The following is a 17483-nucleotide window of genomic DNA, read 5'->3' as shown; positions in this document are numbered from 1 at the left end:
TATATATATTTGATTGTATATATATATATATTTGCATGGTTCTTAGAATTTTTTTTTTTTTTTATTAAAGTAGAATATGATTTATGAAATTAAAAATAGTTAGGACAAAAAAAAAAATGTATGTATATATATATATATATATATATATATATATTATGTATGGAGCACTTATTCGATATAATGAAGTTTTTAATTTATATTCCAAAAAATCAGAATTAAAAATATAAATATAAATAAATATTTATATATATATATATATTTTTTTTTTTGTGCTAAAAAAAAATTGTATATTTCTATTATATCTATATATAAGACAAATATATACTTATATATAATTCAAATGTTGTACTTTTCAATTGTTTTTTATTCATATTGTTATACTATTTTGTTTTGTTAACAAGATCATTAAATATATATAAACATATATATATAATTATATATATATATAATATATGTGTATGTATTATAAACACATTATAGAACAAAAAGGAAAACATTTTTTTCTTTTTTTATTTTCTTTTCTGTTCTTAAAATGGAGTATAAACCAGAAGAATATACACATATACTAAATCATTGATCTATATATATATATATATATATATATATATATATATATATATATTTTTTTAAAAGAACAAGGACAAAAAAAAAAAAAATAGATCATAATAAAATAAAAAAAAAAAAATAAAATAACTTATAAAATATAGATAAATCATGAAAGAATGTAAGAAAAGAAAAAACTTGAAAACATATAAATATAATAATTATAAAAATATAGATGAAACATATAAAAAAAATGATAATATTTATAAAATTTTGTTAAAGGAAGGAATAAATTATATTGAAAATGAAAATAATAAAATAATTAAAAATGATATGTATATATATACTTTATTTTTTAATCATATAAAGGAGGATAAGAACAAAACTATAATCTATAATGAAGAGAAATGTGAAAAAGAAAAAAGAAAAAAATTACACAATACACTATTATATTTATCAACTATAGAACATAAAAGAAATTCTTATAATATACCCATATATATATCACACAAGTATAAGAAAACAAAATATCTATTTTTAAAACATAAAATTTTTAAGAAGAGAAAAAAAAAAAATAATAATAAAATAAAAAATAAAATAAAACAAGAAAAAAGACAAATAAATAATGTCTTAAATTATATACTTCCTCTTAACCAAATGAAAAAAACAAATGTAGACTTAAATTTTTTTACAAATAAATCTGTAGAATATAATAGTTTCACAAAGTTGTTTTTTAATAACTATGATAAGGATAATTATATAATTTATAATAAAAATGTTTGTAAAAAATTTATTCACTCGCAAAGTATCTCAGCGGCATTGCATAGTTCGACACGTACGGCATCTTTTGATCATATGAATGGTAATATATGTGATGATATGTATGACAATATTGGTAGTCACTATTCTAAAGATAATATATCTACAAAAAATTATGAACCCTTTTATAAAAAGCGAAAAAATATAAAAAATGATAAAAAAATAAGCAAACAAACAATTAATAGAGAAGGAAGAAAAGTATCACCTTTGGAGATCAATAAAAATGATATCCTTAATAATTCCAAAGATAAGAAAAAATTGGATCATTTAAAAGATTATCTTTTTTGTGAGAATGAAGATAATATTTTTCATGAAACAAAAAGTATGGAATATTCTAGACTTAACTCCTTTCATCAAAATGGAAAAGATAAAAAACAAAAAATAAAAAAAAATAAAATAATTAATAAAAATAATATATGTGATAAGAATATATCTAGTAGTAAGGATAATATACGCCTTATTGAGAGAATAAAAAATGATAATAAATATTATACTTCAAATAATATGTTATCTTATCAATATAACAATGTTCCTTTTATTAGTCATATTTGTCAATATAAATCTGAGGAAAGTGAAAAAACAAATTCACAAAATGATATAAATAAAAACGATTATCACTATAATGATAATTATTATAATGTATTAAGAAATGAAAAAAGAAACAGAAAAAATAAAAAAGATAAAAAGAATGATATCATAAGAAATTATAAAAATGCCTATACCCAAACTGATTTTATAGATAAAGAAAAATGTGTAAATATATCAAATGAAAAAAATATAATGATAAAGAATAAAATTAACATACATAATAATAATAATAAAAAAAATGTGAATATGATTGGAGAATTAAAAAATATTGAAAATAATGCATATATAAAAAATATTTACAATAATAAGAATGTGTTCCAGAAAAAAACAGAAAAATATATTTCATCAAATGAAGATAATAATTCATTTAGTAAACAAAATGAATCAAGTATTTCAAATGAGAAATATAATTTTATAAATACAACATGTATGTATGATAAATATCAAGAGCAATTTAGTAGACTGGTTAAGACACCTCACAACAAAAAGAAACATCCAAAGGTTAAGATAAAAAATGATAATATACAAAATGATAATATGCAAAATGATAATATACAAAATGATAATATGCAAAATAATAATATACAAAATAATAATATGCAAAATAATAATATACAAAATAACAATATTTATAATAATAATGTGAATAATCATAATAGTTATGATTATAATTATTATAATAATGTTTATGGATTCTGTGAGACCCTAAAATTTATGAAATATAGAGAACTACTAAGAAAATATATGGGGACATTTTATAATTATAGTTCATTAAAATGTGCTAGCTATATTATTATTTATTCATTAATAGTAAAGATTATTACACAAATATCAAAAAATATAACAACTTCTAATTTGTCTAGTGATACAAATGATATGAATCTTATTAATGGAAATAAATTAAATACAAATTTATTTTTAAATATATATGATGCTGATGGCATTATTCAAAGTATATGTTATATTGTTTTATTAATATGTATTATATTATTAATAAAATTAGGGATACCATCAACTTATTTATTGGCTGGTAGGTTAACTATATTGTTTATGTTTTTGTTTGTTATACAAATACCTATAATGATATATGCAAATTTTCTTTTTTTAAAACAGGAATCTACAAATGTAAGTAATATGAATAATATGAATAATATGAAAAATAATGATAATATGAATAATATGAATAATATGAATAATAATGATAATATTAATAATAATAATAATTATTATTATTATTATAAAATGGGTGTGAAATATATTTATGATAGAAAAAAAGATTATTTTAATTTACAATTACAAAAATTATGGTCTATATTTTATATAGATACTATGAATTTATTAATATATACAATACTGATAACATTTGTATCCTTATATGCTACATATCATAAATTAATATATCCGCATTTATTAAAATTTTATCTAGATCACTTTTTCTTAAGTTCATATTCAATTGTGAAAAAAGAAATAATTCATTTTAGAGTACCTAATAATATTGATGCATATTATCTAAATAAAATGAATAGTTATTTATTTAATACGTTGTATAAAAAACAACAATATGGTTATAAAGAAAATATAGAAAGTACTACTAGAAGAGCAATAGGTTATAATATAGTTATTAAAAAGGAAAAATGTTCTTTTTTCTTTAACCTATTTACAAAAAATGTATCAAATAAAATTTTCAGATTGAGGAATGATAATAAAAATCTGAATTTCTATATTATTTTCTATATAGGTGAATTAGATAAAAAAGGAAGACCACATGGATTTGGTTATTGGAGAGGTATAAATTTGGAGGGAGAAGTATTAATTGGATATTGGTATCATGGAATACCTGTAGGTCCATTCAAATGTAGAGATTTTAAAACAGGTTCTGGTTTTATGTGTATAAAAATTGGTTATGGAAAAACTAACTGTGAGCTCAACGACTTGGAGATAGGTAATAATATAAATAAATAAATAAATATATATATATATATATATATATATATATATATATATATATATATATATATATATATATGTATGTATATACATTCATCTTTCTATTTTATGTTGTAGGTCTGGCAGACACCGAATGCTGTGTTAGCGGGGCCTTCTACAGAACCTTCCCTAGGGTAATCTTTTACAACCTAAACCTAACTAATAATAACTCTAAAAATAGAAAAAACGAAAGCAACCATGGAATTTTTGAAAAAAGAGAATGTTGTGAATATTTAATCATAAATAAAGCTAGTAATGATATACTTCGTGTTGATTATAACAAGCTTTTAAGTGACGAAGAGGAAGAGAAACAAGAAGAAAAACACAATGAACAGAACGAAAACACAATTGATAATGATAAATATGATATATATGATAATAATAATATTAATAATATTAATAATCATGATGATCATCTTAGTGTTAAACATCCAAATGATACACAAAAAGAAAATAAAATCTATGATAACAAAGAAATCATTTTAAACATCCCTAGTAATTATAAAAGAGATGACGTATTCCCCTCGCCATTTTTAAATGATGACATATGCCCTTCGCCATTTTTAAATGATGACATATTATTAAAAAAAGATATTCTTAATTACGACGATATATGTGATTTAAGTTATAGTATACAAAATGAAATACATTCAACATTTAATAAAAATATAGAAACAAACAATACTAATATAAATATTTATGAAAACAAAAGCTGGCTTACAAATAATATTTCATATAATAATTCCTTTGATAAAGATAATACTAATTTCTTATGTGATATGAATATTGCTATAAAGGAAGACAAGCAAAATATATCTATCTCTTCCAATGATGATACAGATGAAAATAATTTAACAAACTTACCTACAAATAAACTTTCTAGTGATGAAAAAAAAAAGAATTTTCTTAATGTATCGAAAATTACAAGTCATAATAATATGAATAAATTAAATGATAATATAAAAGATATTTCCTTCAAGCCAATTTTGAAAAATAAAAATGAATTAATAAAAATTGAAGAAGTAAAAGAACATGGATTATTATATGAACAAGGCAGCTTTAATTCACAGCAAAATGAAACATCTCATAAAAATGTTAAAGGAGAAAAAAAAGAAAAAAAAAAAAAAAATATTTATGTTCATAAAGAGGGATTATTTTCAAAACCTAAGATGATAAAGTATTCAAAAGAAAAAATTACAGGACAGAATAAAATAGATGATGAGGAGCAGGAAAGTGAGGATAAACATAGAAATTCATCCAAGAAAAAGTTATACAATATAATTAAGAGAAAAATATCTACTAAAAATAAAAAGAAGCAAATACTAAACATTGGGAAGAAAAAGGATAATGCATATATAAATGAACCTGAAATATCAAAAAGAAAGGATGTTGATATGAATTTATTGAGGAGTTCTTATGAGGAGGATCAATATAGAAGAAGAAGAAAAAAAAAAAATAAAAATAAAATAAAAAATAAAGACAAAGAAAATAGTATAACCAATAGAAATAATGAAATGCAACAAAATGAATATGACCATAATTATGATAAGGAAGAAAATGAAGACGATGAAGAATCTTTAGGTATATTATATAACAAGTTGGTAAAGGAAAATATACATGAAAACAATAATTATAATGCTGACTTAAAGGATGATACAAGGAAAATAAAGAAACATATAGGATATAGTATGACTAACAATATTTTAGACTTTAAAAGATTTAGAGGTTTCAAAAGGAGAAAAAAAAAAACAAAAAAGAAAAAAAAAAGTCATGATGATATAAACATGAAAAGTTATGGTAATAGCAAAGACAATAATAATGATAATAATAATAATAATAATAATAAGTATAATAAATATTTTCATTTTAATAAAATATACAAAATAAAAAATAATAGACGAAGGAGGGCATTTTTACCAAAAGCTTTATCAGGTACATTACCAAAATTAAAAAGGAAAAAGAAAGGTAGAAGATTATTATTTTCTGATACTATAACAAATGTATATCAAACTAAATGTATGAATATAATACTACAAAATTTATGTCCACATATGCCAAACTTTGGTATAATATATAATACAGATTTACATATATCAATAGATGCTGAAAGAGGATTATATATTACTGGTTATATTAATAAAAAAAATTATAATTTTTTAACAAGTAGAAATACAAAAGACAATTTTGAAGATAATGAAGTGAAAATAAAAATTATAAAAAAAAGAAAAAATATAAATAATAATACATTTAATCATAATAAATATAATGATAAACATATATACTCATGGATAGATGATATTAAAGAATTAAGTTTAGATGGATGGGTTAAATGTGAATTAGCTGGATGCTTAGAAGCAGTCATTTTTATACATGGATATAATACAAGTCATTTAGAAGCTTTACAAATTTTAGGACAAATGGCTTCTTTTGGTAATTTTCCTAACTACATAAAACTTTTCTTATTTAATTGGCCTTCTGGAAAAAATCTTCTAGAATTTTTTATAGCAAAGGATAATTCACAAAACAAGAAGGTCCACCATGCCTTTAAATCATTTCTGGATACACTAAGAAATAATGGTAAAAGGAAAAAGACATATAAATATAAATATAAATATATATATATATATATATATATATATATATATATATTTTATGTGTGCATGTTTTGTGATGTATTTTTTTGGATATATAATAATATACAGTAATAAGCCAACTTTGTATTTTCATTTATTTATCCTTATTAATATCACCATATTTTATCCTTCCATTTATTTATCCTTATCAATATCACCATATTATATCCTTCCATTTTTATTATAGGCATAAGGCAAATACACATTATCACACACAGCATGGGAACAAGGATGTTCCTACTAGCCTTTCACGATATCGTAAGTAGCGATTTATTTTCAACTATTGAAGAAAAGGAGAAAGATGAAAAATATCAAAATAAAATGAAACTAATAACATTAACTATGATGAACCCTGAATATTATTTAAGCGATTTTGTAAATAAAGAATATATATTTCTTCGCTCATTCTGTACAGTTATTTCAATATATTGTGATTCAAATGATAAAGCATTAAAATGGGCAGAAATTTTTAGTGGCACTAAATCATTAGGGAAAAATGTATTCGATTTAAATATAAATAAAGAAGATATTTCTAAAAAATATAATGGGCAAGGTGCCAATTATTTATTTGACAGTAACCAATTAGATTATTATTCTATTCCTATGGAAAATAATAATAAAATTCATAATAAAAAATATATGAATATAGAAAAAAATACAAATGATAAAATAGATTATAACATAGATCATAATATTATATCATCATTTTTTGATTGCGAAAATTTAGAAATTACAAATAACAAAAAAAAAAAGTCAAAATTCAAAATCAGCATAGCAGAAAAGTTAAGAACACTTGTTTATTTTTTTTTTGGAAAAAAATATATAAAAAATAAAACTTATATGAATGAACATAATTCATTACAAAAAAATGACAATGACAATGATGATGATGATGAAGATATTTGTTCTTTAAATAAAGATAAAACACAAAATATTTTACACCAACCACCTATGTTTAGAAATACATTACTAGTATTTACTGGGATAGAACCTACTTACTGTTATAAAGATAATCGTGATTGGCTAGATGTAGATGTCATTGATACTACTTGGTTAGGTTCAAATGTACACACATTGAGACATTCTTATTGGTCATTAAATAGGGAAATTATTGAAGATATAAGAGAATTAATAGTTACTAGAAAAAGAGCAAGACAAAGGACATCTCGATTAGATAGAAGAGAAGGGAATGTATGGGTATATCGTGTAGCACCATCTCATTTAAAATCAATATTTGATTCGGACATATAAAAAAAAAAAAAAAATTCATATTTTATATAATGTACATAAATATATTACATATAAGTATATGTATCACCCAAATGATAATGTTGGTCCTATATATATATATATATACATATTTTTCTAAAAAAAATATATATACTTTAATTTGTTATAATATATATGTATGAATACATGTATACATTTATTAACTTATTAATTTATTTATTTAATTATTCTCATTTTTAAGGTAATCATTCTTTTATATTTTTTATTGCCCTACATGGAGCATTATAAAGAAAAATAATATATATATAAAATTATTTACAAAAAAAAAAAAAAAATCCACAAAAATATACATACATATATATATATATATATATATATATATATATATTATAGAAATTATTCCTTCTTTAAAAATATAAAATATACATTATAATTCTACATATATAAAATTTTTAATATTTTAAATAAAATAAAGTTTATACTTTTATTATATTGGCTCTATATTTTAATAATTATTTTGTATGTAATAAAGAACATATTAAAAAATATAATCCTTTTAATATGAACATCTATTTTACTCCATAATAAATGTGGTGATATTATATAAATGTTTATATAAAAAAAAAAAAAAAAAAAAATATATTTTATTTATTTAAATGTTGAAACGTTAAAACTTAAGAAATATACGAAATATAATATATTTTTATATCTTAAATGGGTACCTATAATGTTAATATGATAAATTATTTATTTGTATATATAATATATAATATATATATATATATATATATTATAATTTTTACAAGTTGTATTTTTTTTTTTTTTTTTTAAACAATTAATATATATATATATATATATATATATATTGTTTGAGATATCATGATTGTTATAAAATTAAAGAAATAAATAAAGCTTTAATCTTGAGTATTATAAATATATTATATTATATACATAAAATATATGTAATATTTATTTTTTGGTGCATATTCAAGTAATCCTTTATTGTTACAATATGTTGATGAAAATATTAATTTTTAATATTTCATTTAAATAAATAAAAATAAAAATATTATTATATATATATATATATATATATATATGTAATATAAAATATATATATTTTTCTATTTTATTTATATGAAATAATAACTTATGAGAAGAATATATATTATATATATAAAAATAATACATTGTTACATATATAAAAACATTGATAAAATTATATATATATATATATATATTTTTATATATCTTTAACAAATATAATATATATGTGATATTTTAGGGAATAAAAACTTTCCATTTTATACATAAAATATAATAATTTTTTATAATGTCAAATTGAATATATATAATATATATGTTATTTTATAAGTTATAATATATTTATTATAAATATTAAAGAGTTTTCGAAATAATCGTTTCTTATGAGATTAATATAAATATAAATATATATATATATATATATAATATATATCTTTTATTTATTTTATTATTTTTCTTTTTGATAGCACCTTTTGTTTGTTGTATTGGTTAATATGCATTTATTTAATTGTTTAATTTAAAAATTGTCTTTTGTTTTATTTGTAAATATTTTGTAATAATTGCATCTGTTTTATATTTTTATACATATTTTCATATTCCTATTTGCGTTTGTCACCTTTCAAAAGAAATATATATACATACATATATATATATATATATATATATATATATATACATTTATTTATATATACCAGATGAAGAACAAGAGTGGGGGAAAGATATCGAGGAAGAGCTCCACGGGTTCTAGCGGTCCTCGATTAGATGGGAATCCTAAACATGATTCTTTTCATAATAAGGATGGATTATCTTTAAAAACTTATGCATGGACCGTTAAGAATCCAGTAGGTGTTATAATAGCATGTCATGGTATGAATTCTCATGTACGTTTAGAATATTTAAGACATAATGTAGAGGTAGTAAATAACAATAAGGCAATATTAAAAGATGGTGATAATTATTATATATATAAAAATAGTTGGATTGAGGAGTTTAATAAAAATGGATATTCATTTTATGGTATAGATTTACAAAGTCATGGTCAATCAGAAGGATGGAAAGGTTTAAGAACACATATAAGACAATTTGATGATATAGTATATGATTTTATACAATATATTAATAGAATACATGATATGTTATGTTTATCAAATAAAAAAGATAACAATGCATCTCTTCATGATAATATAAATAATAATAATAATATATTACCATTTTATATTATGGGATTATCTATGGGTGGTAATGTTGTTTTAAGAACTTTACAAATATTAGGGAAATCAAAAGATAATAATAATAAATTAAATATAAGAGGATGTATACCATTAGCTGGGATGATATCTATAGATGAGTTAGCAACTAAACCATCATATAAATATTTCTATATTCCTTTTGCCAAATTCTTAGGAAATGTTTTCCCCAGTTTAAGACTTACTCCGGGTTTACATTTTAATATGTTTCCACATATGAATGATATTATACAATTCGATAAATTCAAATTTAAAAAACATGTCACATGTAAATTAGGTTGTGAATTATTAAATGCTATATACAACTTAAATAATGATATGGATTATATTCCTGAAAATATTCCTATACTTTTTGCTCACTCAAAAAAAGATAGTGTTTGCTTTTATGGAGGTACCTTAAAATTTTACAACAAACTTAAGTGTTTGAAAAAAGAATTATATACATTAGATGACATGGACCATCTTTTACCTATGGATATTTAAATTTTTATTACATTTTATTTCAATGTTGCTACAAATAATATAAGAAACAAAAATGGTTTCTTATAAACTTGAAATTTTAACATCAATATATAAACAACATCTTTTTTTTTTTTTCTCTTCATCCATTGTTCCTTTATTATTTTATTATTATATATATATATATATATATATATATTTTTTTTTTCTTTGTTTAATTAATAATAAAATAATTTTTTTTTTTTTTATTATATATTTATTTTTAAATTTTAATTCAAAGCTATTTTGTGTATACCAAAAAATTAGGGATTATATATAATATATATATACAAATAGTTATAATAATATTTATAGATGTTCTCAAAAAAAAATATATGCATTTAATATAATAATATATTCACATATAAAGGAAAAAAAAAAAAAAAGAAACACTTATATTTTCTTTTATATAGAAAAGATAATATATTATATATGCTGCATTTTTGTAGTTTTAAAAAATGATAAAAGGAAGAGTATTCCTTTTGTATTTTTTATATTTTATAATATTTTTTTGTAACCATAATATTTATAAATATATTTATTCTAAATTATAATATGTAATATGTATATTCAATATATCATATTGAATATTCAATCTGATGTTTTTCTATGTTTTTAAATAATGAATTATAATTTTTATAAAATCCCCCAAAATATAATATATGTGGTATTATTAATTAAATATAAATGAATAAAATATATTTATATGTTATAAAATAAATTTAGTTATATATTTTTAAAACAACTGAAAGGTAATATATATATATATATATATATATATATTTATTTATTTATATGTTTTTATTTATTTATATACATATAGTACTTATGATGGTTTAGGGTCCACGCTTATTAATATAAAGAAATATATTCTCAATATGAATAATAAAGATAATATTATTGGTAAGGATATCAATATAAATATGAACCTTAAGAATGAAGAGAAAAAAAAGTACAACCATGATAAAGGCTCAGTTAGGATTGGAGATAAAATAATGATTAAGAGAAACGGAAAAAAATTAAAAGAAGAGAAAGGCATGTATAAATCTATATATGAAATAAATAATAACGATATAGATGCTCATTTCTTTTTTAACCTAGAATCAATTCCATGGACATCATCTTTTTTTCATTTGAAAGAAAAAGATCTGTCCTTATTTGGGAGAGAATTAAAAAAGAAAAATATTTTTAAAAGATGTTTTCAAAGAATACATAAAAATAGAAGAAGAAGATGCATGTCCTATAACCCATATAGGGTTCCATTGATTTGTAAAAAAACAGCATTAGATGAAATGTTAATATCTGAACCCAAAATAAAAAAAAAGAAAAAAAACAAAAAACAAAAAAAAAAACCAAATCTTATGTCCTATGGTTATTTTTATAAAAAGTTTATTATGAGAAGTAAAAAAAAAAATTGGCTTGAAACACATATGTATCATTCTAAAAGATTTAAAATGATTAATATTTATGGATATAAACTAGCTTTAAAAAATTATTCAAAAATTAGTAGAAGAATATTTAGATTTAGTAAAAGGAAATCATTAATACATGATATGTCTTATGTCGAAATAATTCAATTGTCAGGACATGAAAATAATTTAATAAATACATTAAAAAAATATACAAATATTGAACAGTCTAATATGTTAACTAGTAAGTTTATGCAGGGTATACTGCTAGGGAAATTCTTTATTTATAAGAATGAAAATGAGAATAATATTAATACCAACCAAATTAATAATAAAAATGATAATCACCCTCATTCTGATGATGATTTTTTCAACTCTAAACGGCAACTCATTTGCCCTGCTTATTTTTTATGGCGTTCCAAATTAAATGAAAATGATAAAGTCAAACAAACCAGAAAAAAGCAACACAAAGATATAAAAGACAAAAACAAAGAGGATAATATAAAAAATATAAACAATATGAACAATATAAATAATTTTAATAATGTAAGTATGGTAAATAATGTGGATAGTGTTCATTATAAAAATGATATAAAAGGTGTAGATAAAAATTATGTCGTAACGGAAGTTCACGACACTCATAAAAATGACCATACGAATGATAATATAGATTATGTTGATATAGGATTAAACAAAGAAGAAAACAAAAAAAAGGATACATTAAAAGATGATATAATTAGAGATATATGGATATTTATACATCCAAGTTGTTTAAAAGATGTTATAGAAAATTTTAAAAATATAAATTCTTCTGTTCATATAAAACATATAAAAGATATTTGTATGTACGAACTAATTGGACCGAAAAGTTTTGATCTGTTAATAAATATTTTAAAAGTAAAAACAAAATATATTCATCAAGAAAAGCATGATAGATATCATTTTAATTATGAAAATGTAACCATTCCTTATGATTTTGTAATACCACTATATGCTGTATTACCACAATCTATAGGACCATTTTTATTGAATTATAAAGTTAATGAAAAGGATATACAAAAGAATTATAAGGATAAATATTTATGTAAACAGAGGGATATAAATAGGAATAGAAGAAAATATATACAAAAAAGTAACAAGAATAAAAATGATATTCATAATAATAATTCTCCAGATCATATTAATGTTATAAAAAAAAAAAAATCACAAAAAGTTTTTGAGAATTCATTTGATTATCTACAAGAAAAAAACGGAAATAGAATCTTACGAGCAAAAGACTTTTCTCCTTTTGATAATAACATTCTTATGAATGAAAGGATTAAACAAAATGTAATTAAACGTATAAAGGTTAATAAATATGAACATGTCAGGAGTAGTAAGAAAAAAAAAGTTAAATTGTCTATACTAAAGATGATGCAACATAATAAAAATATTGATACATACGAAGCTATAAAGGAAAAAAGAAAATGCATAAATAAAATGAAAGACATAAATAATAAAAATATAAAAAATAATAATATTAATAATATTAATAATAATGATAATATTAATAATAATAATGATAATAATAATAATAATAATAATAATAATAATAATTTAAAAAAATCTGAACCTTTAAAAGATCATAGTGAGTTATACAAAAATAAACTGAACAAGGAAAAAAATAAAATGTCAGAAAAATATGCTGACTTATATGAAACAATGAAAAATGAAAATTTAAATATAGATTATGACAAAAAAACAATAGAAAATTATTTAAAAGATTATTTAGAAGATAATCATACAAATAAACCAAAAAATAATAAAAAATTTGAGTCTAATATTATTTCTTCCGAGTTAAAGAAAACAAAAGAAAACATTTCAAATAATTGTAAAAAGTATACTAAAGTACCCATATTAATTATTAATAAAACTAATGATAAAAATCAAAGATATTTTATTGTATGCCCAGCCAAAAAAAAATGTTCCACTCTGTTCCATTTATTAATACGTAATGGATCTATAGCTATAGGTTTAAAAGAAAGAGAAAAAATATTAAAATGTTATAATTTTTTAACGTATCCTAAAGATTTCCCAGATACATCTGGAGGTATTTCATATAATAAATTAAGAGAATGTATATCTACAAATTCATATTTTAAAAAACCAATAAACAAAAGAGTTAATTATTATTGTATAGGTATTAATAATCCTTTTAATTATTCTTGGATATGTATATATCCTTATAATAATAATATTAAAATTATAAGACAATCAGATCCATATAATCAATTCATCATAAAAACCTTTATACAAGGATTTCTATCCATATCTTTAAAGCGTATCTCACAAATAAATACATTCAAAGATTTTGATATTTTTATAGAACAATTTAAATCTAAATTTTTTATTTTCTCCACATATTTTATATCTGTTTATGTTCAATCATATAAAAAAAGTACGCCTAAGAGGTTAACTCATATATGTTCATTGACATTGAAGCAAGTCATCAAGTTGTTTATAAGTAAGTTATTGAGAATATAAATAGGATGCATAGATGAATGAATGAATAAATAAATAAATATATATATTATATTGTAACAAAACATGAATCAAAAAAAAATAAATATGGTTCATTTATGCATTGTTTATATGTCTGGAATTATATTTTTATTTTATTACATTTTTATTTCATTGTGTTTTTTTTTTTTTTTTTTTTTTTTGTAGAACATGCTGATAGCAAAAAATTACTTGAGTGGGTCATACACAAACGAATTAATAACAAACACAAGAAAAACGAAGACATCGAACAAATTAAAGAATCCATAATTCATAAATATAAAAATAAAATAATGAAAAAGAATAAAATTAGAAATTTACAAAAATTACCAACACACAAATCAATAGAAGAAAATAAAAAATCTAATGATATTCAAAAAAATGAAGCAGAAATTATTTTATCATCTAAGCAAATAATTGGATATGTCTCAAGTGGCGGACATGTATTATCTAAAGGATATGGATATGGAGTAGCTCATATATCCTTTTATCTATTTTTATATAATTTGTTAAATCATCTATTTGCTTTAAAACTATGTAAGATTTTAATAATAAAAAAAAAAGAAAAATGTTTTATATGTATCTACCAATTTAAATTATATGAAAAGCTTCAAATGTTATTATTATTTTAATGTCCTATATATATATATATATATATATATATATATATAATATATATATTTTTTTTTAATTTTATAGTAACACAAGATGAAATAAATATAAATGTAAATGGAAAGGAGTTTGTATTTTTGGGTTTGATGAGAAATGTTAATTCGGCTTATTACCACCATGGTATGTTTGAATAAAAAAAAGAAAAAAATTAACATAATTATTTATTTTATTACATAAATAAATAAATATATATACATTTGTCATATTACGATTTCATTTTTTTATTTTTGCAGTATGGATTAATTTAGTAACTGAAGATATGTATCTACCCTTTTAGGACAAATATAAATTTATAAGATATATATATATATATATATATATATAGGAACTTTTTTTTTATTTTTCTACATATATGTTATATATGGTGTAATAATAAAATATTTTTATGTATTTATAAAAATGAATTAAAATTATATAATATGCTTTAATTTTTTAAATATATAAAATTTTATTTTTTTTTAAAATATATTTTAAAAGACGAAAAAAGAAAAATAATGTAAAAAGAGACACTTTTTTTGAAAAAAATTTGCGTAAAATTTATATATATATATAATTTCAATTTTAATATTTATATTTTTCTTATAATTTCAAAAATAAGATAACATGAAAAAATAAATACATAAGAAATAAAAGATATATGCATACAAATATATAAAAATATATTTTTTTTAATTATAATGAATTTTATTTTATTCATTTTATTTTATTCATTTTATTTTATATATACATTTAGATATATTTAATATGATGGTATGAAAACTTCCGAATCTTTATTCTCCATAGAAATATTTATATAGTCATTAACAATTTCAAAGTTGATATCTTGTAATAATACTATACCCCTCGTTTCTATAATTTTTAAATCATCTGACACGATACCTTTTATTCCAATATATTTTGAATCCGTATTAAAGTTATTATCTTTTAATATGCAATCAACATAATTACCTGTTAATGGAAAAAAAAAAAAAAAAATGTTACATGAATATGTGCAGGTAAAAAGATAAAAATAAAAAAAAAAGACATGAACATGTTCAGGAGAAAAAAAATATATATATATATATATATATATATATATACATAAATTTTGATATATTTATAATTTATTCAATTTTTTTTGTGTCTTGAATTATTTTTACCATTTACGGATTTAACGTTGATTACATTTCCTTCTATATTCATAATTTCACCTATAAAAAATATATCTTTATTTATAAAATCAGCCAAATATTTTTCAGAAATAAGTTGTCCTACTTTTATTTGTGCGAATTCTTCGTTATAGTTTACTTCATTGCTTTCATGAAAATTATAATTATTCTCTTCATCCATATTATCCATGTTTATATTGTTATATATGTATGTTTTATAAAGGTTACGTTACTATGTATTTTATTATTATTATTATTAATTTTTTTTTTTTTTTTAATTATTAATATTATTATTTTCTCGTAATATTTTTCATAAGAATTGTAAAATAAAAAAAAAACAAAATTGAAACATAATAAATAAATATATATATATATACAGATATATTGATATATAAAAAGGACATATAAAATATTGCCTTTCCTTTTTAATTCATTATATCTTTGAAATACAAATAGTGCTTGAAGTATAATCCTTTTCTTAAAAGGAATATATTATTAACATAAGATTATGAATCCTTATAATATGTATTGTAAGGTTTACACCTAAAATTTTATATATAAGATCTTGATAAAAAAAAAAAATAATAATAAATAATTATATCTTAAATTAAATAATTTCTGATTGTGTGTTTATGTTTATAAATATACATATAAAATTGTAAGACAATTTACAATTGACAATTCTTTTTTCTTATATGGTTTTATAATATAATATAATATGAATTGAAATATGTTAGTATATATACAAATGTATTATATATATATATATATATATATATATTTAAATTATTACATAGTAATATTTTCTTACTATTTAATATTTTTATTTTCTTTAATTACAATAAATAATAAAATATTGAATTTATATATAAATATATAATATTAATACATTTATATATATATATATATATATATATATATAATATTATACATTTTTTTTTTTTTTTTTTTTTTTTTTTTTTTTTTTTTTTTTTTTTTTTTTTTTTTTTTTTTTTTTTTTTTTTTTTTTTTTTGTATTTATAAATTTATATATTTTTTTTTATTTTTTTAAAATATTTTTTTTATAAAATTTTTTTTTAAATAAATATATATATTTTATTTTTTTTATAAAAAAAAAAAAAAAATAAA

General features: G+C 19.1%; 4 protein-coding genes across 4 annotated transcripts; 3 read left to right on the top strand and 1 right to left on the bottom strand.

Annotated features, from left to right (window-relative positions):
- Positions 1–714: 714 nt before the first annotated feature.
- On the top strand, positions 715–7820 carry PGSY75_0709900 (putative membrane protein; the record flags this gene model as incomplete). The annotated part of the gene is made up of 3 exons (XM_018784961.1): positions 715–3892; positions 4015–6513; positions 6757–7820. 3 exons carry the CDS (start codon positions 715–717, stop codon positions 7818–7820), a joined length of 6741 nt encoding a protein of 2246 aa, XP_018642462.1.
- A 1718-nt stretch (positions 7821–9538) lies between these two features.
- On the top strand, positions 9539–10573 carry PGSY75_0709700 (putative lysophospholipase; the record flags this gene model as incomplete). Its single annotated transcript, XM_018784960.1, has 1 exon — positions 9539–10573. One exon carries the CDS (start codon positions 9539–9541, stop codon positions 10571–10573), a length of 1035 nt encoding a protein of 344 aa, XP_018642461.1.
- Positions 10574–11466: 893 nt separating this feature from the next.
- On the top strand, positions 11467–15484 carry PGSY75_0709600 (putative ribonucleases P/MRP protein subunit POP1; the record flags this gene model as incomplete). The annotated part of the gene is made up of 4 exons (XM_018784959.1): positions 11467–14500; positions 14704–15072; positions 15235–15327; positions 15441–15484. 4 exons carry the CDS (start codon positions 11467–11469, stop codon positions 15482–15484), a joined length of 3540 nt encoding a protein of 1179 aa, XP_018642460.1.
- Positions 15485–15946: 462 nt separating this feature from the next.
- Positions 15947–16545, bottom strand: PGSY75_0709500 (hypothetical protein; the record flags this gene model as incomplete). The annotated part of the gene is made up of 2 exons (XM_018784958.1): positions 15947–16155; positions 16347–16545. The coding sequence occupies 2 exons, from the start codon at positions 16543–16545 to the stop codon at positions 15947–15949; spliced, it is 408 nt and encodes a 135-aa protein (XP_018642459.1).
- Between the last annotated feature and the right edge of the window lie 938 nt (positions 16546–17483).

The sequence above is a fragment of the Plasmodium gaboni genome, chromosome 7 (assembly GCF_001602025.1).
Source record: "Plasmodium gaboni strain SY75 chromosome 7, whole genome shotgun sequence".
Lineage (NCBI taxonomy): Eukaryota > Apicomplexa > Aconoidasida > Haemosporida > Plasmodiidae > Plasmodium > Plasmodium gaboni.
The sequence above is the reverse complement of the archived record's forward strand: the minus strand, read 5'-3'. Positions and strand labels throughout refer to the sequence as shown.